General features: G+C 38.9%; 1 protein-coding gene across 2 annotated transcripts in view; it reads right to left on the bottom strand.

The window, feature by feature from the left end:
- SLC2A9 (solute carrier family 2 member 9) overlaps window positions 1-23,173 on the bottom strand; it is a 105,529-nt gene that overhangs the window by 35,010 nt on the left and 47,346 nt on the right. For both annotated transcript variants that reach the window (XM_027814047.2, XM_055724019.1), the window contains 3 exons: window positions 17,056-17,166; window positions 6,101-6,202; window positions 4,961-5,036 (listed from right to left, as the gene is read on the bottom strand). In XM_027814047.2, coding sequence (XP_027669848.1) covers window positions 4,961-5,036; window positions 6,101-6,202; window positions 17,056-17,166 — 289 coding nt within the window. The remainder of the gene's footprint in view (window positions 1-4,960; window positions 5,037-6,100; window positions 6,203-17,055; window positions 17,167-23,173) is intronic.

Genomic DNA, 23,173 nt, shown 5'->3' on the forward strand with positions numbered 1-23,173 from the left:
GCTCCCTAATTTATAAAACAGTAAGTGATTTTTGAAGGGTATTTTTCTTTCAGATGATAGACTGACTATCTTGAACATAAGGATCTCTTTAATTTTTAGTAAATGAAAGCTTTCTGCTGTTTGCCTTTTGAAAAAAAAAATAATTAAGTACCAAATCATATGCATGCATTACTGTTTCAGTCCAGAGCAACGTGCTTAAAAAACATCTGCAAGCTGAAAAGCCAAGTTCAGAAAAATGAAACAAATAAAAAACTCCACAGTTTATAGTAACAGCTGATCCTAACTGTAAGGAGCAGATGGGACTCATCCATATGCTATCAGAAAGTGGGAGACTACACAACATCTAAGCTATCAAGAAAGTATCAGATGTTCTAACAAGAGAGAAAATACTGTATTTTTAAAGGCAATTTTATCCCCTAGAAAGTTATAGCGGTATTTTTATAAGCTCAGTTCCTCATGATTTACTATTTTCAGATGGAATAATTCTTCCAAGCAGCAATAGCTCAATGAACGTAAACAGAATTTGTCCTAGTTTAGTTCTGTATCTACAGAATCATTACAACCCATAGGATATTTACTCTGAAGAATGCTGAAATGCTCTACATAACTACAGGAGGAATTAAGTAAGATACTAAGTGCAAGTAACACCATGGCAACAGTACCTGTTTAACCAATACAAACAAATGACACAATTTCTACAAAAGGCTAAAAACATTAAAAACCTGCAACTTAATAATAAAGATGATGCATGTATTTTCTTGGGGAAAAACCCTTTTACTAACCAGAGAAGTGGAAAAGTTACTCCTAAACTTCAGTCTTTTCTCATTAAACTACCAGAGTTCTAAAACAGAATACTAGATATTGAAGTGTGAGATTTTCCTGCTAAAGGAGTGTAATAAAATATCGTTGAGAAGGTGGGAATAAGACATAGCCATTCAGTCTGGAAAAATCTGGGGTGATAAAGGCTACAAGATCACAAGAAATTTAAAAGAGGTAGAAAGGGGATCAGTTGTCCCATTTCTTCCAATGCAAGACCTAAAGGGCATCACATAAAGCACAACAGCGGATGTGTTTATGACAGATGGCAGACATGTAGTTTTCTTTGCGAAAGGAGGCTAAAATTTTGCACAGTTTCAGATGGAGAATGGAAAAATCCATGGAAGACTACAAAAATCTTAGAAACTATGTCTCAGGAAGACCCTAAGCCAAAAAAATGTATACCACTTTTAAGAAGTGTCTCACCTGCTTGCCCTGTTTGTACTTTTCTCCAGACTCTCTCTTCCAGCACTGCACTGGAGATGTGTTCAAAAACATGTTCTTTCCTACTGACTCCCTCTTGCTAAAACTCTACATTAGCAGGAAACGAAAGATAAGGTTAATTGTCAGCACTGATTCTCCCATTAAAAGAAATTATGTTATTGTGTACTGTGATACTCCACTGCCACTGCATGCTTCCATAAGAAAAAACTTAGTTCCTTTGTGTATGATTGATATATACATGTGTCATATCTGTCACATATAAGGTATCTCACTCAGTCTTGTCACAGTGTATTACTAAACAAAATAAAGCTGATTTTAAATCAATCGATAATTGCTTTTGAGTAGTACTTGCCCTATCTAGGAAGATTCAGAAATACAATTTCCCACTGGGCTATAGAGTTCTCAAATAAAACAGCATAAGTACAAACTACTCGGTTTTGATCTTTGTGTAGTAATTTAAGGACTCAAAAATCCTTGGTAGCCTGCTTGACTGTCTATAAGCAGAAAGCTTTTCCTTATAGTCACTCTGCATCTTGTTTCAACATACACCCTTTGTCTCTCAAGCATTCCACCAGACAGCACCAACAGCAGCCTGGCTCTGTCATCGCAACACACTCCTCATACATACTGGGGCTGCTCCTAGGTGCCCCAAAGCTGTCTCTTCTCCAGGCTGAATAAGTCCAGCTCACCCAGCTCTTTCTCGCAGGGCTGCTGTTACTGACTTGGTGACTCTCCAGTGGACTTGCCCCAGCTTATTCATGTCTTTCCTGTACTGAAGGGGGGCAAAACTTGACACAGTAATTGCACTCAAATACTGAAGTTGCGCCTTGTGATACAAAAAGCAGCGGATGCAAAGTGGATGTCTCAATTTTCGGTAATATTTGTTTAGAAAAAAATATATATGCTCTCTTCTTATTCATCCATCTTAAAACAGTGCTAATAATGAAAGTGGCTTTCATATTCTGAAAGATAACTCCTCCCAGCTAAGAGGTAGCAAAGTAGTTCAGATCTCCTAAGCACCACTAAACAGAACAGAGAAGTTTCACTGAAGATAAATCAATGAAAAGTCAGCTAAAAAAATGCTATTGATTTACAGAGGACTCAGAATATGATTCTTCACGACTTCTTCTCAGCTGCTGAAGTATCAATTACCGACATTTTCATAAAAAGAAAATCAATGTTCAATGCTACTGAAATACTCCCACTATTGTCAGGTATTACAAATGTCTGAACACACAGAGGAAAAGTGGAGAGGCCAACTAAGTAGCTACTAGTACAGTACTAATGTTCTTGGGGTTTAAGAGCAATGAGCACAGTGAAAAACACAAAAGAAGATTTAATTCCAAAGAATTTCTGTAGAAAGCAAATAAGTAATATCAAAACAAAAGGTGTTGTGTTCATGTATCTGCAGACACTTTCCTCCAAACAGAGTGCAAAATACAATAGAAAATCCCGAGCAGCATGAAGGAAACCAGAATCCATTCTGAAGAATGGGTGAGGTGAAGTGGAAATGTAGAGGGTTCATTTTAACATGCTGAAAATACAACATGTAAGAACGTACTGATCTGTAAACTCTACAGATCAGTGGAACATGTCTGTAAAATGAAAAAAAACCCTCTACAATTTGTTTCAACAGAATTTTTTTAGAAAAAACAAAGGTAGATTTTGCAAGTAGCTGCATTCAAATTGTTTGAGCTACTTAAAACATTGAGGGAAGTTTTCAAGCAGTTTCAAGTCAACATTTGACTTTCCATAGGTATTCAAAACACGAGAGCAGTTCTCTTCCACAGAATCCCTCTTAAAAAAAAAAATAAACTAAGAAACATATGTCAGAAATACTAGGGACTTAGCAGAATCTGAGATTTGTCCTTACAGAAGGACAAAGGCATTGCAAGACTTCCTGCAGTATTTGCCTTGCAAGAAGAGCTGGAGGTGAGGGAGGGGAATAGTCTTCATAGGCCACCTACAGTCCAACATTAACGACCCTAGTCAAGACTGTTTGACTTGTCTGTTTTCTAGTCAGCTACCATATGCAGAGGAATAAGCACAGAGATCAGTGACCAAGTATTCTCCAAGAAGCAAGGGGAAAAGGAATATTTTGGTCTCCCCATTTTCCTCTAAAGCAGCACTATCTTTCCTCAGAGGAAATTCCAAAAGAGGATCCATAGAATTACAGCAATGTTTCATTAGAGTCACATGAAACATCAGCAACTCCTTCCTTCCCCAAATAAACCACAATCAATTAATTAGATCACTTCAGTGGTGAAGATATACAAATAGTTGATTAATGTCAAACCCTTTATAAAGAAAAAGAGGCAATAAATGGTGCGTGAAAAAACCCGAGAACTCAGGGGAACAGAAGTCTTTCAGTTTTACAGCTGAACTGTGAAAAAACTAAAAAGCTGCTGATTTTTTCCTTTTTTGTGGAGAACAGTTTGTAAGATAATCTTTGAAAATTTAAGTGCTGTTTTGACATCTCTGTACATGAATTGAATTTGGATTAAATTCTTCTTTATCTGCAAATCATTTTTGTTAACATTTCATTATTTGATAACTGCAGGATCCAATCCCGACCAAGTATCTGAAGGCTAGAGCAACACTGTTTAGAGAAATACTATGCTCAGGCAAGTATTTGCATATTATGCATATCTATTAAAATGTGTTTTCCAAAGATATGCTGCAATTAGAATCACAGAATAAATTAGGTTGGAAGGGACATCTGGAATTCATCCTCTGATCAAAGCAGGGCCAGTTGCTCATGAACTTGCCCAGCTGAGTTTTGAATAGCTCAAAGAATGGACATTTCATGGCCTCTGAGCAACATATTCCAGCGTTTAACCACTCTCAGTATAAAATCTTTTCTCTTCTATACAGTCAGAATTGCCCTTGCTGAGCCTTGACTGTTGTCCTGTCTTTTCATTCCACACTTCTGAGAAAGGTCTGGCTTTATTACTTTTTTACACTTGAAACGTGTTCTTTGTTAGAGAAAATTAAATACAAATATTACAGCCTGTGAATACTGGATTGTCTATAAAGTTATATCCAACTCCAAGTAATCAAAACTAGGCTGGGAGAATAGCTCTGAAGATTTCATTACAACCTACAAAAACAGTTACCCAAGGGCACCAGATAAGAAATGCATGCAATCACTAGAGAACTGCTAGACAAGTAGCAGCTCCACCATCAGGACAACTACCTTTTCCATCATCTTCCTAAAGAAAGTATGTGTAAACCCTCTTGCACAGTGCTGCTCTGTCTCTGGAAAGGAACAGAAGAAAGGAACCAGACACAACTGTCCCCTTCCTCCCCCTCCACCAGTGTCCCATTTGCATCCTACCAGCACTGAACAGCTAAAGGAAGCATTGATAAATAAAATAACTTCCAGAATGAGTGTCTTTTATAGATTTACAAAATCGTAGTGATCCTACAATAGCCCACATTTTAATTTGGTACTGATTGCAATTTAGGCACTAGTTCTCAATTATGCTGATGTCTAAGTGGGAATGCATGTGTATGTGGGGTTTTGTCAGGAATATTGCTATCACTTTGTGTTACTATCACCTTTTATTGTCTTAGACCCCTTGCAGTCTTCAGAAAAGGGTAAAATGAAGTTCCTTACAAGCCATTTGTTAATATAGTGCCGGTGCAAAAATAACTGTGCTTTGATGTACAAAGAAACATGAAAAAAATATAGACTTACCTGGTCCAATGCAGAATGATGCAATGATTGCAAGGATGCAAAATATACTGAGGTAAGGAAGCCAATGCACCGTTTTCTGGGTAGATACAAGACATTCACATTAAGTATATTGTATATGTACCAGTATTAAAAATATAAAATGTAAAAATATATTACAGATAACAGATAAGTGTTTTCCACAGTTCTTTATCTATTTCAGAATCTACTCTAGGATTACTTTAGAAAATTGCAGTATTTCTGTAGAACCTTATTAGATTATTTGTATTAAAGGTCTTGGTCTCTGTGGAATCCCTGTAGTGAAACACTAGACAAGCTCTTGCACCACAGAAGTCACAATCCTAAAAGTTTACAACTTCATGTGCTGAAGTTCAAGCCAACTTGGAAAAGGATTTTCTTGCCATTGAACTGATTTGGCACCTCCATCCTCCTCAGGTATTTCAGTCATGTTTAAAAAGAGCAATGATGACCCAAAGAGCCTCAAAGCTCACCAAATAAAGGCTAGCCTGAAGTCTAGACATGATAGACTGCCTTTCAGTAGGACAGCTGTATCTGAACCTTAGCAAAGCACGTGAAAACCAAAGTCTGGGGATTTTTAGCCATAATCTGATTTTGCAGACAAGGCAGGCCACGTGTACAAACAATAGGTACGGGGGAAAAGAGAACAAACTATAAATGGTTCTTTAAGGGAACTGTAAATGGAAACACAGCAAACATGGAAATTTTTCTCTACTGGGAAAAAACATCCAAACCTAAGAATAAGCATGATGTAACGCATGAAAGAAATCTCAAAAAGACTGCATTACAAACAAAGATAAACGAACAGAATATGGGTAAACTATTTACCCAACTATAGGTAAAATTGTCTTCATAATAGTTCATGATATGTATGTATCTTTGAGTTAGGGAGACTGAATGATACAAAGCCCCTAAGGCTTTTTAATGCAAAAGCTGCTATGGCTAACCATATTACTTTGAAACCTACAGATTCATAAATAAGCAAAAGACAGACCTTTGGATCCTTATGCCAAACTGATTAACAGGACTGGCTTATGTAGGAATGCTAAGCAAACCTGTACTGAGCAGCTGGTATCCAAAACAGGCAAAAAAGAGAGTAAAAATATGCAGTGACCAGAGTGTTACCTGTAAAGTCAGAGAGACAGTAAGTACTGCGAAGAAGACAACCATCAACCCGAAACCTCCTATGAGAAGAAGCCTGCGCCCAAGTCGTTCAATAACTAAGCCCTGGAAAACAGAAAGTGGCATGTGACTTTCTTGATAAAGCACTGAAGGACTCGTACCACGTAGTATGTTTTCCTAGTACATACAGAATCATAGAATGGTTTGGGTTGGAAGAGACCTTAAAGATTATTGAGTTCCACCACCCTGCCATAGGCAGAGACACCTTCCACTAGACCAGGTTGCTCAAAGCCCCATCCAACCTGGCCTTGAACACTGCCAGGGATAAGGCATTCACAGCTTCTCTGGGCAACCTGCTCCAATGGCTTGCCACTCTCACAGTGAATAATTTCTTCCTAATATCTGATTTAAATGTACGCTCTTTCAGTTTAAAGCCATTCCCCCTTGTCCTGTCACCACATGCCCTTGTAAAAAGTCCCTCTCCAGCTTTCTTGTAGGACCTCTTTAGGTACTGCAAAGCTGCTGTAAGGTCTCCCTGGGGCCTTCTCTTCTGCAAGCTGAACAACTCCAACTCAGTCTATCTCCAAAGGAGAGGTGCTGCAGCCCTTTTATCATCTTCATGGCCCTCCTCTGGACTTGCTCCAACAGGTCCATGTCCTTCTTATGTTGTGGGCCACAGAGCTGAATGCAGTACTCCAGATGGGGTCTCATGAGAGCAGAGTAGAGGGGGAGAGTCGCCTCCTTCGACCTGATGACCACACTTCTTTTGAAGCAACCCAGGATTTGGCTGGCTTTCTGGGCTGCAAGCACACACTGCTGGGCCATGTTGAGCTGCTCATCCACCAATATTCCCAAGCGGTTCTCCTCAGGGCTGCTCTCAATCCATTCTCTGCTCAGCCTGTATTTGTGCTTGGGATTGCTCCAACCCACATGCAAAACCTTGCACCTGGCCTTCTTTCATTTAATTTCATGAGGTTTGCACGGTTCCACCTCTCAAGCCTGTTAAGGTCCCTCTGGATGGCAACCCATCCCTCCAGCATGTCAACTGCATCACACAGGTTGGTGTCATCAGCAAACTTGCTGAAAGTGTACTCAATCCCAGTGTCCATGTCACTGACAAGGATGTTTAACAGTGCCAGTTCTAGTACCAACTCCTGAGGAACGCCACTTGTCACTGGTCTCCACTTGGACATTGAGCTGTTGACCGCAACTCTTTGAGTGTGACCATCCTGCCAATTCCTTATCCACTGATGTCCACCCATCAAATCCATGTCTCTCTAGTTTAGAGATCAGGATGTTGTGCGAGTCAGTGTCAAATGCTTTGCACAAGTCCAGGTAGGTGATGTTAGTTGCTCCTCCCTCATCTGTCAACACTGTGACTCTGTTGTAGAAGGCCACCAAATTTTTCAGGCACGATTTGCCCGTCCTGAAGCCATGCTGGCTGTCACTCATGACCTCCTTATTTTCCATGTGCCTTAGCATAGTTTCCAGGAGGATCTGCTCCACAGTCATGAATACGAACATCAAAAATAAAATAATGACAGCTGATTTTATATTATTTATCAGCTATGACATGTTCATAATTGCATTCACAATTATGTTTACACAATTTATTTTAACCTATTCAAAAAAACAAGTCAGCACAACATCCTTATTTGAGATCACTGAAAAACTTAAGAAACCATTAAAGTGGTACTTGGTTTTATGTCTGGATTTCCTACTTCAGAACAAATATGGCCATATAGATAGGAAAAATGTGCAACTGATAAATTCAAGTTTAAAGCCATTAGTGTGGTAGATTTCAAACTTACTACTATATTTAACTTCTTTTGCAACAATTTAATAATAAAACAAGCACTGTACATTAGCTATATGAAAACAATTAGTATGATGATAACTACATGAAGTTTGATTATTTTTTTTCAGTACACAAAAAACCTACATTGATTGAATGGCTTACAAATGTACACCAGATTTTTAAAATAATACTTTTAGAATATGTAATTTTAAAATGTCAAAACATTGAAATAAATTACAGTCCCTTGCTTTTGTATTTTGAATTTCTTAATTTCAACATCTCTCTGAATTTAAGCTTCAAGGGTTTAAAATTTAAGATTAAAAGCTTTTTAGCATAGATTAAGTCCAAATTTTGTTTTAAATTTCTTTTTTCTCAAAACACAGAAGAAACATTTAGTCATGATTTCAGACAGTTAATGTAATTAGACTATCCAGATAAAAGAAACCCACCCATCAGAAAACTCTGCTCAGACAAGTGATTGTAACACTGGTATTTATGCACTCACGCACACTTTGAATCTGTATTTAACACCTGAAGACAGATCAAATTCCTTAAGAGCCATCATAAAATTGCAATACTTACCTGCTAGAGAAGAACACAATTAAGAGTTTCTTGAAAAACGGCAATGTGAAACTGTCTTTGCTAGTCTGACTCATTAATATAGGCTAATGTATATTTCAGGTCAGAACAGCTGACACACTATTCTCATTGAAAACTACTCTAATTACTAATTACAGTTGGTTTTCTTATGAGAATAATAAAACAATTTTACAAAGCGCACAATGTACCACTTCAAACAACTTAAAGCCAGAATCACGCAACTTTGCCACATTATTTATTGCAGACTGAAATCCCTCTTGTGCACATCCTTTAAGCAAAAGATAAAATGAGTAATGAAAACGAAATCTGCAGTAAACCTAATTTTGCACACAGTTTCACTGTCAGCATCTAGAAGAAATGCATTAAAGGAAAGTACAAAGTCATGCAAGGAAGAAACACCTTGTGTGGCAAGTGCATCTCCCACAGCATCGCGTTCACCAGCAGATTTTAGGACAGGCTTCAAAACATGCCAACCCTGCACCCTGGCAAGCTGGGCTTCCACACCAGAGACGTGCACTGTGACGCTGCAGAACATGGAAAGCAGCTCTGAGGCAAGCTTTAGCATTCTTTATGTCTTTAAATTAGGAAGTATACTCATTTTGACAGTTTCCACAGCTCCCATAATAGAATTTATTTCAGATACATGTTTAAAATAGACCCACAGTGATGTTATTAGCATTTCACATTGTGTTCTCAAGGTCCAAATGTTCCAAAACTGCAACTTCTGCACTGTCAAAACTTCTACAAGATGCCACGTATTTTCCACTATGATTAATGAATCCACCTTGCAAACATATGCAGTCACGCATACACTCAACCAGGAGACATTTTTTTATTGCTCTGAGGTATACAAAGTTACATTATAGGTCCATGAAACCACAGAGATTTCTGCAACAGATCCTTCACATGTAATTTGATATGAATTACATGTTCAGCAATAGGTGCTGCACATGTAATTTGACATACCAGGCAATTTCCCTTATTTTTTTCAATTCTGGATTGGTGATCATGATTAAAAAAATCTTGGTGTTACACCAGCTGGTGTATTTTGTATTAAAATGGGGTAAGGAATGAATGTTTCTCTTAGAGGGAAAAAGGTTCACAGATGCCTCTCATACAAAGCAAAACATGGGGGGAAAAGTGACATTTTTTGGTTGTAAAGCTCAAAGCAAAGCCAATCCCAGTTAGGAAGGGCAGTTTGGACTATGTCCTCCATAAAGATGTGTGTATGCCCTTGTGCCTACATATACTAGGAATAAGCAGTGTGGACATATGTCGTGGTTTAACCCTGGCTGGTAATTAAGTACCACGCAGCTGCTCACTCACTCCTCCTCACCCAGAGAGATGGGGAGGAGAATCGGAAAGGAGTGTAAAACTTGAGGGTTGAGATAAGAACAGTTTAATAATTGAAACAGAATGAAAATGAAAGAACAACACTAACAATGATGACAATACCAATTATAATTAAAAGGGGAAGGGAAAGAAAAAAATCCAGAGGTAAAAGGAGAAAGAAAAATGTGGTGCACAACACAACTGCTCACCATACGTTGACCAATGCCCAGCCAGTCCCAGAGCAACGATCTGCCTGCCCCAGCCAGCCCCCCAGCCGTGTATGCCGTCCCATGGTATGGAATACCCCTTTAGCTAGTTCAGGTCAGCTGTCCTGGCTGTGTCCCCTCCCAGCTCCTTGTGCCCTCCAGCCTTTTTGCTAGCAAGGCCTGAGGAACTGAAAAGTCTCACATCAAAGCCAAAACACAGCCCTGCACTACCTCCTAAGAAGACAATTAATTCCACCCCAACTGAAAACAGGACAACATACTTTGGCAAATCTAGGTGAGCTGATGAGGCACTCAGTTTTAACTGAGACCAGCCTAACAAAGATACAGTTACAGAAGGTCTGTGGGCTCCATATCTGTTTTTATAGATGAGTAGTTTCTTGTACATTTAAATTCTTTCTTACTCAGACATTTTGGGAAGAAATAAAGCAAATCCATGTGCAGTTATTCTTTTCTCTGAGATGATGCCAGGCTCCTGAAGCATTTGTAATACAGTAGCAATGAAGAACTTGAATGCTTCAGCTTCTGGGCACTTCTTGCAGTTTCTGCCTGAAAGAATTTCCAGTTACAATTCTTGGTGGCATTCCTTGTGATTTATGGAATGGATCAACTTCATTCACTAGAAAAAATATGCAGGAATTTTATCCTTATCCACAGGGACACTATGATGTACCAGAATTTCTGGGAACCCTATTACCGTTTCCAAAGATGATATGAAGTACACTGACAACACTAATAAATCTAGGAAATACAGACTCAGAAGACTTCTCAATTAGACATGATTAACTTGCATAATTATGAGAAGATTAATGCCTCCTTCCATTTTTAAGCTAAGAACACCTCTATTTTGTTCAAATGCGTGACCTACCTTTTGCATCACCAGTTCCAACCCAACAAAAGACATCTGCTTATGGCAGAGATTCAAATGAGGCACAGCAGCCTCTGCTGAAATGGGATACTACACAGAATAAAGCTCATGAAAAGCCAAGCACAACAACCAAAACCACGCTCCACACCTGCGGTCTGCGAGTCTCGTGAAAGGCAGTGTGTGCGTTTGGAAAGACATGGGTCTGTGGCCTTGCTGGTCACGAGGCAATACAGAAGCAACCCAGGGCCCAGGGCCCAGGCCCACTGGCTAATCAAAGCTGTTCAACTGGGAGGCTGTCCACAACAGAAAAGCATCTCAGGCGGCACTATCTTTCACAAAGGCCAAAAAGGTTTTTTGAATTGTTTAAGCACACAGACGCTTCAACAGCCAGTCCATCAAGCTGTTCAGGTCTACAGTATTTCTAACTAAAATTTATTTTTGAGGATTTCTTAAGAAAATCTATGACAACACAACGGTACCTCAAATTTCTCTGCTGAATTATTTGTTCCCCTTTTCTTCATGGAAAAAAAAGCTCAGGTAAACTCTGAAGTTTCAGCAAATACTTGAAAAGAAAGTTCTAACATGTCTGCTATAACAGCAAGCTTTCCTGGTGAAAAAAATGCTGGGTTTCAGGTTATAAATGGACAACTAATTAATTTTTAGTTACGATTATACAAATACAGAACTTGTTAACTTGCAAAACCCACTAAGATGCTTATGACTAATAAGAAATGGAAGATGATTCACCAGTTTCCAAGTATTTATAGTTCTAAATGCTCCACTGCTATGTGCTGGTAACTGCTACCTACTGAAGACCTGTAAGTCGTCAAAATATACTATATGGTAGAGTAAATGAAATAACAAGAAATTCAGTATATGCTCAAGTACAGTCAAAAAAAGAATCTTACAACTGTTTTCTGTGATAGCACACTGAGTTATTTGCCAAATTGTGTAGGCTGGTACTTGTTTATGTGTGATTATAAACATGCATTTGTAGAAGCCTGTACCCACAGTCATGGTAATTAACACAGCTAAAATTACTGAAAACGTGTAAAAAAATATTGCAACCAAAATTCCCTTTACACAGAAACGTTTGGTGATAATAAGGCAACTGATATGCAAACTAAGTTAACAGTTCACACAACTTACTTTTATCTGGCAGAAAACACGAATGAAGTTAAAAAAGCAAATGTCAACTTTTCACTTGAGTCAGACGCAGATACTGGAGCTGACATAATGAAAGCAGAGCACATTAATAAAGATCAGAAAAGCTTCTCTGAATAAAATTAATGTGTAAACGAGTTCTACAATCCAAACAGGTCACTAAATACTGTTCTCTTCTTATTTCCTGGTTCTAAATTATACTAAGAAAACCCTGTTAGATTTTCTTGATGTCTCAGCTCTGTAAAGAGGTTTGATCTATATGTTAATGTCAAGAGTAGCCACACTTTTTTTCCCATGTTTTTTGGATACAGGCCTGAGTAAGACAGTATGTTGAGATTCAGACTTAATACAGCAAGCTAACTCCGTGTTATTTCCATTTTATGCAGCAGGCTTAAAATGGATAATCACATTTATATCACTGTCAGGTCTATTTATGACACAATGTGTATTATTTTGTATGCAGGAAAAGGAGAGGAACAGGAGACAGAGTTATAAATATTTTTTATTCATATTTTTATGTATATCTACTTGTCTACTGTATTAATTTTACAGTTGTAAAACAAAGAAATAGGTTATTTAATTTAAGTACCTATACTGGAATTTAGAGGCATAGCACCAAGTTTGACCACATAAGTACAAGCTCTAAACAAATCTTTGCCTACCCTCACTCTCACATCAGTTTGTCTTTACCTGTGTTAATGCCATGACAGGGTAAGTTCCTACACATCTTCTGCAGGTAACAGGCTAGGGATTACTATCAGCAAAAGGTGGAATTGATTGCTAAGTTTCTATGCACAGTCTGAAGTATTTTGCAGTAAAGCATCCTCAAGCAGCTTCACTTGGCAGTGAAATTTTCCATTCACTAAAGAGGGTCTCATACTCAATGCCTGCTGGATGAGCATGACCAAAATGTAGCCCATGCAGGGATTCGTTTTAGCCAGCTGCTTTTGCCTCATCAGTGCCTGGGAACAGCCCTTAAGGCAGCATAACAAAATCCATTACCTTATTCCTATTATGTCCCTTCAGTAAATTGTAGATATTTTTAAGCAAAGCTCCTTCTGTTGATGATTTATTTGTTAAAAGCATTAAGTTTTGTCTTGTGTCAGATTCATGTTATAAAACTATCCTGGTTTTAGCTGAGATAGAATTAATTTTCTTCTTAGTAGCTGGTGCAGTGCTGCCTTTTGGATTTGGTGTGAGAACCATGTTGATGGCACACTGATGTTTCTTTCTGGTTGTTGCTAAGTCAAGGCCTCTTCAGTTTTTCAGGACCTGCCAGCGAGAGGGCTGGAGGGGCATGGGAAACTGGGATGGGACACAGTCAGGACAGGTGACAAACTAGCCAAAGGGATATTCCATACCATATGGCATCATGCTGAGCATATAAACTGGGGGAAGAAGGAAGGGGGGGCATTCAGCATTATGGCATCTGTCTTCCCAAGTAACCGTTACCTGTGCTGCAGCCCTGCTCTCCTGGGGGTGGCTGAACCTGCCTGCCAGTGGGAAGGGGTGAATGAATCCCTTGTTTTGCTTTGTCACAGGCTCTGGAACACACATTAGTAACACCTTGATGCATCACCTTATGGGATATGCTTTATGGCATAATCTTCTCAATATAGTCATAGTTAGTCTGTTTCTGTGAACATTATATAAAGACCAAATGTGGTGCCACAGATGGCAAAATTGGATGTGGGACGCTTAATTTGAATAACATCCCCTTTTATTCTATGCTGGTGTCATGGAGGGGGGGAGGAATCTTTTCACACATTTACTTCTCCCTTTCCGTTCAGCCTGTTGCCTTGTCAAAGGCAGGCACTGGCAACATTGTTCTTTCTGTCCACTGAGCAAGACAACAATTAAATTAAATTAACGTCAATTACTAAAAATTATGAAGAAGCCACAGTAGCCAATCTTAAAGAAAACTAAGTTTGTGGAGTCCCCTTACTGCAGAATTTATAGAACAGACTTGTAATAAACACATATTTGCCAGGGAATTATTTAGGTATATTCATCCTGATTAAAAGCATGGCATCGGGTTAGATAATTTACTGCTGCAATACACGTATGAGAAGGAAATCTATTTAGTATTTCATTCCAGAGTATATCAAACTTTATCAGAAGCAAACTGAAATTAGCTTGTCCAGTCAATCCTCTAAGCTGAATCTGTGTTCAGCACAATGGGTGGAGAAGTCTACAATTAACCAAAAAAACACACAGAAAATTTACAGCATTCTTCCCAGAGAGAAGCCAGGGCACCAAGTACACAATGCTACAATACAGGTATTTCATTAAGTAATCTAGGAAGTGATGGTGTAAGCAGGAGTTATGGCCAAATTGTATGAATGAAAGGAAAAGATGATGCATTTGTTTAATTTTTCAATGTCTTGTTTATGTGGCTTTTGCTTGAGAGGAAGAGGGATGAAGCTGTAGGCAAAGCATGCTGCTAGCAGGCATACAAATTGATCTGAGGCAATAAAAGGCTGTAAGAAGGATGTGATGCTATTCACCTTTTCTCAGGGACCACATCAACATTTTTACTATTATGCTCCCAGGAAACATAAAGGGAGACTTTCAAAATTCAATTTTTTTCACAGTTTGAATGATATTTTCTCCTAAATATTGTTTTGCTTCTCTCTGAAATTTATTTCAGTCTTCTCCTTCGGCATTCATATAGGGCTCATCAATGGAGTTCATCAATACCTAAGTATTCTTACTGAGGCTCAGAGTCTCATGACCACCTAACACATGCATAATGATAAGACATGGTACATGATTTCATTGTGGACTTCTCCAATAGCTATTTCATTTACGAGAACAAAAAATCTGCCTCTGTTACTGATAGGAGTATCTATTGAAATCCTGGAAATTATTGTTAGTAAAACCTGGTTTCTGCTAGCAAGCACAACATATAAAAAAATATCAGGAAAATTAAGGTCTCCCCTTGCTTTCTCCTGCCTCTTCCCTTCTTCCCTCTGGATAGCATGTAAGACATATGCACCTGACTTAATATTTAATGCTGTCAAATAGATCTTTTTTTTTTTAAATAAAAAAAAAGGAAAAAGAGCAGCTGAGAGGTTGGGAGTGGGAGGAAATATCCACCCTTAGTTCTAGACATGAAAAAAATTTAGAGGAAACTGCTTGTAGAAATGAAAAGCTGCAAAACTGTCATTTGAAAAACGAAATTCATGTTGTTCTTTTAAACAGCAGCAATGAAACATTTATGAAGATTACTGAAATAAAATTAAGGCTACAAAGCAACTTTTCTCTTGAACTGAAAGTGCAAATTTGAAGGGAGCAGAAATGTCAATGTATCAGCATTTTCAGACCGAGTAGCATAAACAGAAAAATTATTAAAAACACTCCTCTTAAGGCACAAAAAAAGTTACTACACATACCAGGAACCCAGGCAGACACATCCACCTCATTATGTGTGAACAGTATGCTCTGAATAAGCCCAAGAAACTGATAGCAAAGAAGGAACTGAAAAGATGTCAGACTCTATTAATAGAACAGCTTTAATATCATGGAATCACTTCCATGAATTTTCATCCATTTCCGTAAAAATGAGGTGCATTCTTCACTTAAATCACTGGCAGGATTATCGTTATTATTTTTACATATGTCTTAAACAAAGAAGCATTTTTGCAGTATCAGAAAGAAAAAACTGTAAGAGGCAGGGACTTTCATACTTCACTATTTCCACATATTGAGAAGAATGTCCCTTTAATTAAAAAAAAAGATGGTTTGCCCATAAATAGATTTGTACATTCACAAAGATCAGAAGAAGATCTTTGTGACCTTACAGTCCTTATGTATAAGAAAATATACTCGATAGCTGGATTTAGTTTAACATTTTATAGGTCGTAAGCAGTTGCTCTGCCACTGGAAAGGATTTTTTTGCTGAACTCATTCTTCTGACATTTAAAAATGCTTGTCTAGTGTGTCCAGTATTGTGCAAATACACTTGGTATAGAATATATGAAGACAAGGAAAAATTGTAACAAAGAAAGAAAAGAATATTAGCTTGTTTGCAACTTTCCATTCCAAAGACCCCTCCCATTGTTTCTTATTTATTGCCATGCAAACAGAAATGTCTTTCTGTTAGCAATCAATCCTGTATTCACCTACTAAAACTTTCAGGTTTAGTTTGCTCATTTTTTTTCCTAGTCAAATTTTCCATTCTGAAATAGGAAAGAAAAAAGTTTGTGTGGATAATGTTTTCTATTAACATCTTCCTTTACTTTCAGTACATAGCAAAGGTACACAACCTACCAAGGAGCTCACATATTATGAAAGGATGCCTGCTTGCCCTTGTTGAATGAGACAGCAGAATTTTACATAACATGGGAAAACGTTGTTCTAGCATGCTGGCTATGCTTCCACCAAGGCAGGCTACAAACTTTTACTCCCATATTTTGAAACGGCTGAAGAATTTTCCTCACTGCCTGTAAACTGCTATAAAAAACATGTCATTAGAACATGCCCAGTAAGACATATGGCTGTTTTTGCAATCCACACTGAACACACCTAGCTGTACTATGCCTGAGCCTTCTCCAACAACACTGCCCGCTTTCCAGCAGGCACATGAAGATCAAGATGTGAATAAACTTCTACCAAGTAAAGTTATTCTACCAGGTGAAATAATTAATGAGTTATCACTTAATATAGTTCAGGTCTTACTGTTCCTGCCTTCTTCCACTACATTCATACAAAGCGCCCTAGGATATGTCAACTTTTTATGCTCCTTTTATGCAACTAAAACTAAAGATCGTCTTCCAAAAAAAAAAAAAAAAATCCCAAGCCATGAAACTGGGTTTACGATTAAACCTAGAAATAATATTTTCAATTGTTTTATCAACCATTACACACAACTGTCAATATACTATTCTGTTTATATTTTAACCTGTATAAGGAAACAAAATCACAAATTTAAATAGCAAGCATGTTAATGGATTTTTATAACCACACTTACAGAAAGAACAGCAGCCACAGTCTCAACAGCACCAGTACTTAGAGTAACATAGGGGATTGTTTCATGATTGATTCCAGCTTCACTAAAGATGCTGTTTGTGTAGTACCAGATCTGTACCAGAGAGAAGAAAATGAGTTATTAATCATTATGTTTTGAACTACCACATATCAGTATTCACTTCAAGCGTTTGATCTGCCAGAGAACAGGCTTGTTAAAACACTGAGCACTCCCAAAAGACCAAGGGTTGGTCAGGGCAACAAATGAAGGGAAGGTGCAAACTTCAGGTGTATTAGTCACAACACTGCTGTACTTCTGCTTGCAGATCCAGGCAGAATTACAAGTAGCATTAACTCAATTTAGCTTAATTCACTTTAGGTGTAAATCAAAGAAATGCACTTTAAGCTTGAACAGGAGGATACAAATAGGTTTGGTATGGCTGAGCCACACTGCTTAAAAAGCAGGTTTGAGTGGCTTTACAGAATACTTTGATGGCATGTAACAACAGAAGAGAGAACAGGAAAGAGATGGTGAGAGGCAATGCAAAAACGGTTCGATTTTGGTCAGAAGGTGTGAGATTTCTCACCTTAACCTCACTGCAGTCAAGACATCACCCTAATCATAGAATCATTTATGTTGAAAAAGACTTTTGAGATCATCAAGTCCAACTGTTAACCCAGGACTGCCAAGTCCACCACTAAACCATGTCCCTGAGCACCTCATCTACATGTTTTTTAAACACTTCCAGGGATGGTGACTCCACCACCTCCCTGGGCAGCATGTTCCAATGCTTGACAACCCTTTCAGTGAAGAAAATTTTCCTAATTTCCAATCTAAACCTCCCCCTGTGCAACCTGAGGCCATTTCCTCTCATCCTGTTGCTTGTTGCTTGAGAGAACAGACCGACACTCACCTTGCTACAACCTCCTGTCAGGTAGTTGTGGAGAGCAGTAAGATACCCCCACAAGCCTCCTCCTCTCCAGGCTAAACAACCCCAAGTCCCCTCAGCCGCTTCTCGTAAGAATTGTGCTCCGGACCCATCAGCAGCTCCGTTGCCCTCCCCTGGACACGCTCCAGCACCTCTGTGTCTTCCTCGTCCTGAGGGGCCCACAGGTGAACACCGTAGTCGAGGCGCAGCCTCACCAGTGCCAAGTACAGGGAGATGGTCGCTGCCCTGGTCCTGCTGGGCACACGGTTTTGGATACAAGCCAGGATGCCCTTGGCCTTCCTGGCCACCTGGGCACGCTGCCGGCTCGTATGCAGATGGCCGTTTTCTGCCCCAGGCCCTTTTCTGCTGGGCAGCTTGGCAGCCGCTCTGCCCCCAGCCTGCAGCGCTGCGTGGGGTTGGTGTGACCCCAGCGCAGGCCCCGGCACTGAGCCTTGCTGAAGCGCACACACTTGGCATCGGGCCATTGCTCCATTCTGTCCAGGTCCCTCTAGAGAGCCTCCTGCCCTCAAGCAGATCAGCACTCCCACTCAACTTGGTGGTGTCTGCAAGCTTAGTGAGGGTGCACTCGACCCTCTCGTCCAGATCATTGATGAAGATATTAAAGAGAACTGGCCCCAGTACTGAGCCCTGGGGAACAACATCTGTGACCAGCCACCAAGTGGATGTAACTCCATTCACTCCAGGCCTGGCCATCCAGCCAGCTTTTGACCCAGCAAAGAGTCCACCCATCCAAGCCATGAGCAGCCAGTTTCTCCAGGACAATGCGATGGGAGACAATGCTGTGTCAAAGGCTTTACTAAAGCCCAGGTAGACAACATCCACAACCCTTTCCTCATCCACTAAGTGGGTCTTCTTGCCATTGGAGATCACATTTGTCAAACAGGACCTGCCTTTCATAAACTCACACTGGCTGGATCTGATCCCCTGGTTGGCTTGCATGTGCTGTGTGATGGCACTCAGGCTGGTCTGCTCCATGACATTTCTCAGCACCGACGTCAGGCTGACAGGCTGTAGGTCCCCAGAAATAATCACCATTATCAACACAAAGAAAAGACACTTTTAGAGTGAGAGTTGCTCGGTGAAAAGTAAAAAGCTGCTTTTAGGATGAAATGAATCATAGGCTAGATAGATAGGAGCTGACACAGCAACACAGGGGCATAGGGTTACTAGCTTAGAGGAAGCCATTCATGTTTGGTCAATAAAACCATACCCAGTGGTGACAATATACAGATGAGAATATATGGTGGTAATACTCCAAAATAAGAAATCTGGTAAGTATCAGAGCCCCATTCACATCACAAATAAAATCTGAAAACCATATAATATTTCAGTTGGACTCAAGGTGACAGCAAAGAACTAGCCAAAGATTTTGGTGGCCAAAAGCGTGCAACAAGAAGAGACTGCCTTGGAGAACAAAAAGATAACATATTTACCAGAGAATATGAAAAACCATTGAAACAACAGATTATCAGAATAAAATAAAATAAAATAAAAATAAATAAAATTAAAAAAACCCTGAAAGCCAGAGTTAATGGTGACACTAAACATAAAAGTAGCAGCAATATATTTTACCATATGCTGTCCGTGTGACAAGCCCTAACAGGGCAAGCACTGCTAAGAAAACGCTTGTCTGATGAATGGAAGTGTTTTGATCACATGAGGAAAACCCCGTTGCCTATCAGCATATTATACATATGCTACATCTGTTCAAGATACTAATTCAGGAGCTTTGCAAAAAAAAAAAAAAAAAAAAAAAAAAAGTAATTCTATATTCTCAACTGGCCCTTCAGCAAAGCTGCTTCTCCCAGACCAAAGAAGAAAATCCAACTCACCTTACATTTAAAAAAAAAGTAAAATAAAATACCAAGGACTAAAGTCACCAGATCACCTTACAGATAAAGAGAATCTGACTGTAGACTTCTATGCCTACTGATGGCACATCATTTCTCACCAGATGCAGTGACAATAAGTGACAGCAGCAAACCTCCATATGAAGTAATCTGCCTTCATGTAGCATGCACTGGTGCTAACTGTGCACTTCATTGGCCTGCTGATACAGAGCACAGACTAAAGCAAAACCAAGGATCAGCTCCCAATTCCCTCTGCGGTGTTTATGCTCACTAATAATTTTTTTTGGACCCAGTACTCTGACAAACTATTGACATCCCATATACCTAGTCAGTACATAAGGAAAACAAAGTAAGACAAAACTGTGATAAAAGTAAATTTTTTCTCCATACGGCAAGTTACAAGATTGAAAACTTCATGCAATAAAAGTCAGAGACCCTGTAGTTTAGGCATTTTGTTCCTGGTATCAGTTTTGCATAGCAGGCAGAGTTTCTGAGAAGGATAGCAATATTGCAAGTATACAGCCCTTGAAAGAGAAGAGGGCAAAGAGACAACTCCTGAATGCAATTTGCAAAAGCATGACAACTAGAACACAAGACATTTTGCAAGTGGTTTTACAGAAGAGCATGACTAGCCATTGATGGGAAGAGGGGTAGTAATACAGATGGATTAAAAAACTGGCAGAGCAAAGACAGCATGTAGTGACTTATTAGTCTCTGTAGCAGCACAAAAATAAATTAGTGTAAAAATTAACAAGAAGTACACATTTCAAAACAATAAAAGTGAATGTTTTTCAACCTGTGTATCATTAAACAGCGAAAGACATTGCTCTAGAATATTACTGGGACAAATTTCCTAGGCTAATGATGACTGTTTTACTTTCACCAGTTGTTTTTCTGACATGTTTTTTTTTGTTTAGCTAGTGATTTCATTAGCTAACAAAATTTGCTAATGATTGGGCTAAAAGTTTTGGAATGAAGGAGCTGTGGAAAATAGGGCAGAAGGTCCAAAAACCCAGAAACAACTGCTGTCGAGTCCAAATCAACACTGGGACATCTAATTTCCTGCACCTATGGTCGGTTGCTGCTGCTTCATAGGCTGAAGTAAAACTTTGCCACTTTGGTCAGTTAAACAGCTGTCATTAAGGAACAGCTGCATCTCTGTAGTACGATCTCTGTGAGTCTGGAGGGAACAATTTAGCATTCTTGTCTGTAGATTGCCATTATCTGTATGAAATGTGCTTTCTTTGCTTATCATAAGCTATAATCTCTTAGTTTAAAGTGGCATGTGGTATATGTTATCAGTGGTATTCCCAAACTTTCTCACACCATTGATACCTCTAGCATTCACTCAGATTTCTATTCCTTTTATTTTTCATCCAGCTCCCTACATACATTTCTTCCTAAGCAATTCAACTATTCAGCAGGAAAAGAAAGCAACAAACAAAAAAGATGGGCAACAACACAGACATATACGGTGTTGCACACTGTATACTCTCCCCTTCCTACACTACCCAATGCCCAGTCTTCTCCATACCAAGTGTGCCATGGCAGATTATTTGCATACTTAAAACATGCATTGCTGTACAGACACCTGACCCCAGCATGGTTTCTTGCCCTCTGCTTTAAGGACAGATGCAACAGATGCCCAGGGATCCCACTTTGGGAATTATTTCCTTAAAGTGATACGCAGTATAGTACATTTCTTGATATGAAAAAGGATAAAGATCACCAAAGAGAATTTCACTGTAGTTTTGTGTCTTCTAACTGAGATACAATAGTGCAAGATTAATAAATTTATTATGGATGATATGTATCATGAATTTTATCAGATGAAAAGAGACTAATACAGATTAATTTATTTATGTAAATTTAGGTCAGACTGCCTGGCATTTTGTTATAATTGAATACACTAATACGATCAGGGCTTCACCATCATTTATGTTCCATGTGGAAACCAACAAATGTACTGTTTTTAAGCAAAAAGAATTTTTATTGCAAAGTAAAAGCCTTAAAAGGAAGCAAGTTTTCTCAGATACCAGCAGGATGATTACAGAAGTCTGCCAGTTGGTAATTTCCCCAGAGAGTGACCTGAGACTCTTGCCTGCAAGAAGTCCAACTTTCCCATATGCCCAGCGCAGATGGTAGCTGTGGAAAAGACCAGACTGACTAATAGAGCACTACAGACAAAGCAATTGGTGGGAGCTATGAGTTAGAAGGAAGCGTTCACAGCCAGTTAAACCTTGCTGATGCTGGCTCACACCCAGCAGGTTAGTTCAGATGCAATCAGGCAGACCAAGACCCAGGTTCAGCAGTATCTGTCACACTTGTACCTGTCCACTAATCTCTCAGCTTCAGGTGACTTGAACAGTATCAGCCAGGAGAGCCATGCAAAAGAGACAAAGAATTGAAACCTGGTCTCTTACTCAAGTGGTCCAGCTATTTCTCTTCACCTCTCTTATAATTTGATTATTTTTACAATTAACTATTATTATTAACTATTTAAATAATCAATTTCAGAATGCAAATTTTGTGTGAATATATTTTCTTCATGTTTATTGGCACTGCATGGGAGGAGTAACAAACAATAAAAAAAAAGGTAAGGCTTGAAACAATCAACTCGATACACAGGTTTCCTGACAAAGTTCTTCTGAGGCATATTTTCAGAAAGTGGGCACACAATAACACTGTACAAGAACTCTGGCATCCATTCTGGACTGGTCATGTCTCACTGTCCTCCTCTGCCTCCATTTAAGCTATGAGAGTGTGGCTTTTTTCTGCCATGGAATACTGGACAATTTCTGTCATCTATGAAGTCTCCTCCATTAAACTTCTATTTCCCCTGAAAATTTAGCTGTGCCATTTTTTGTTTTTATTGTTAAGCAATGTGCTTTATTATTTGAACCGTCTAAGTGTCATTTTATTTCACTTATGCATTGGTAAATCTTAGAAAGATTGGATGACAAGAAAATTTCATTTCTTTTCTTAAAATAAGTATCCACAATAAGGAACAAAATAGCCTGTCATTAGCACTGAAATTCTACAATTAGAAAACACCACCTATACAAATCCTATACAAATCTTTCCTTCCTAGGATTTTGTCAAAAACTTTTTGATACCAGAGTTCTAATTGCATTAATCTTTCAAATGGTCTTGAATGAACTACTTTGTATTGGGAGTTTTAAAGTTATAGCGATACCTGAGATAAGCCTGAACTAGTTGGTTTAGGTATCACAAGCATTTACATTTATTATCACTGATTAGCCCTTGGGAAGAAAAAACTAGGTGAAGCATGCTATAAAGCACAAAGCCAGAGTGAGAGGTC

The sequence above is a fragment of the Falco cherrug genome, chromosome 1 (genome assembly GCF_023634085.1).
Source record: "Falco cherrug isolate bFalChe1 chromosome 1, bFalChe1.pri, whole genome shotgun sequence".
Taxonomy (NCBI): domain Eukaryota; kingdom Metazoa; phylum Chordata; class Aves; order Falconiformes; family Falconidae; genus Falco; species Falco cherrug.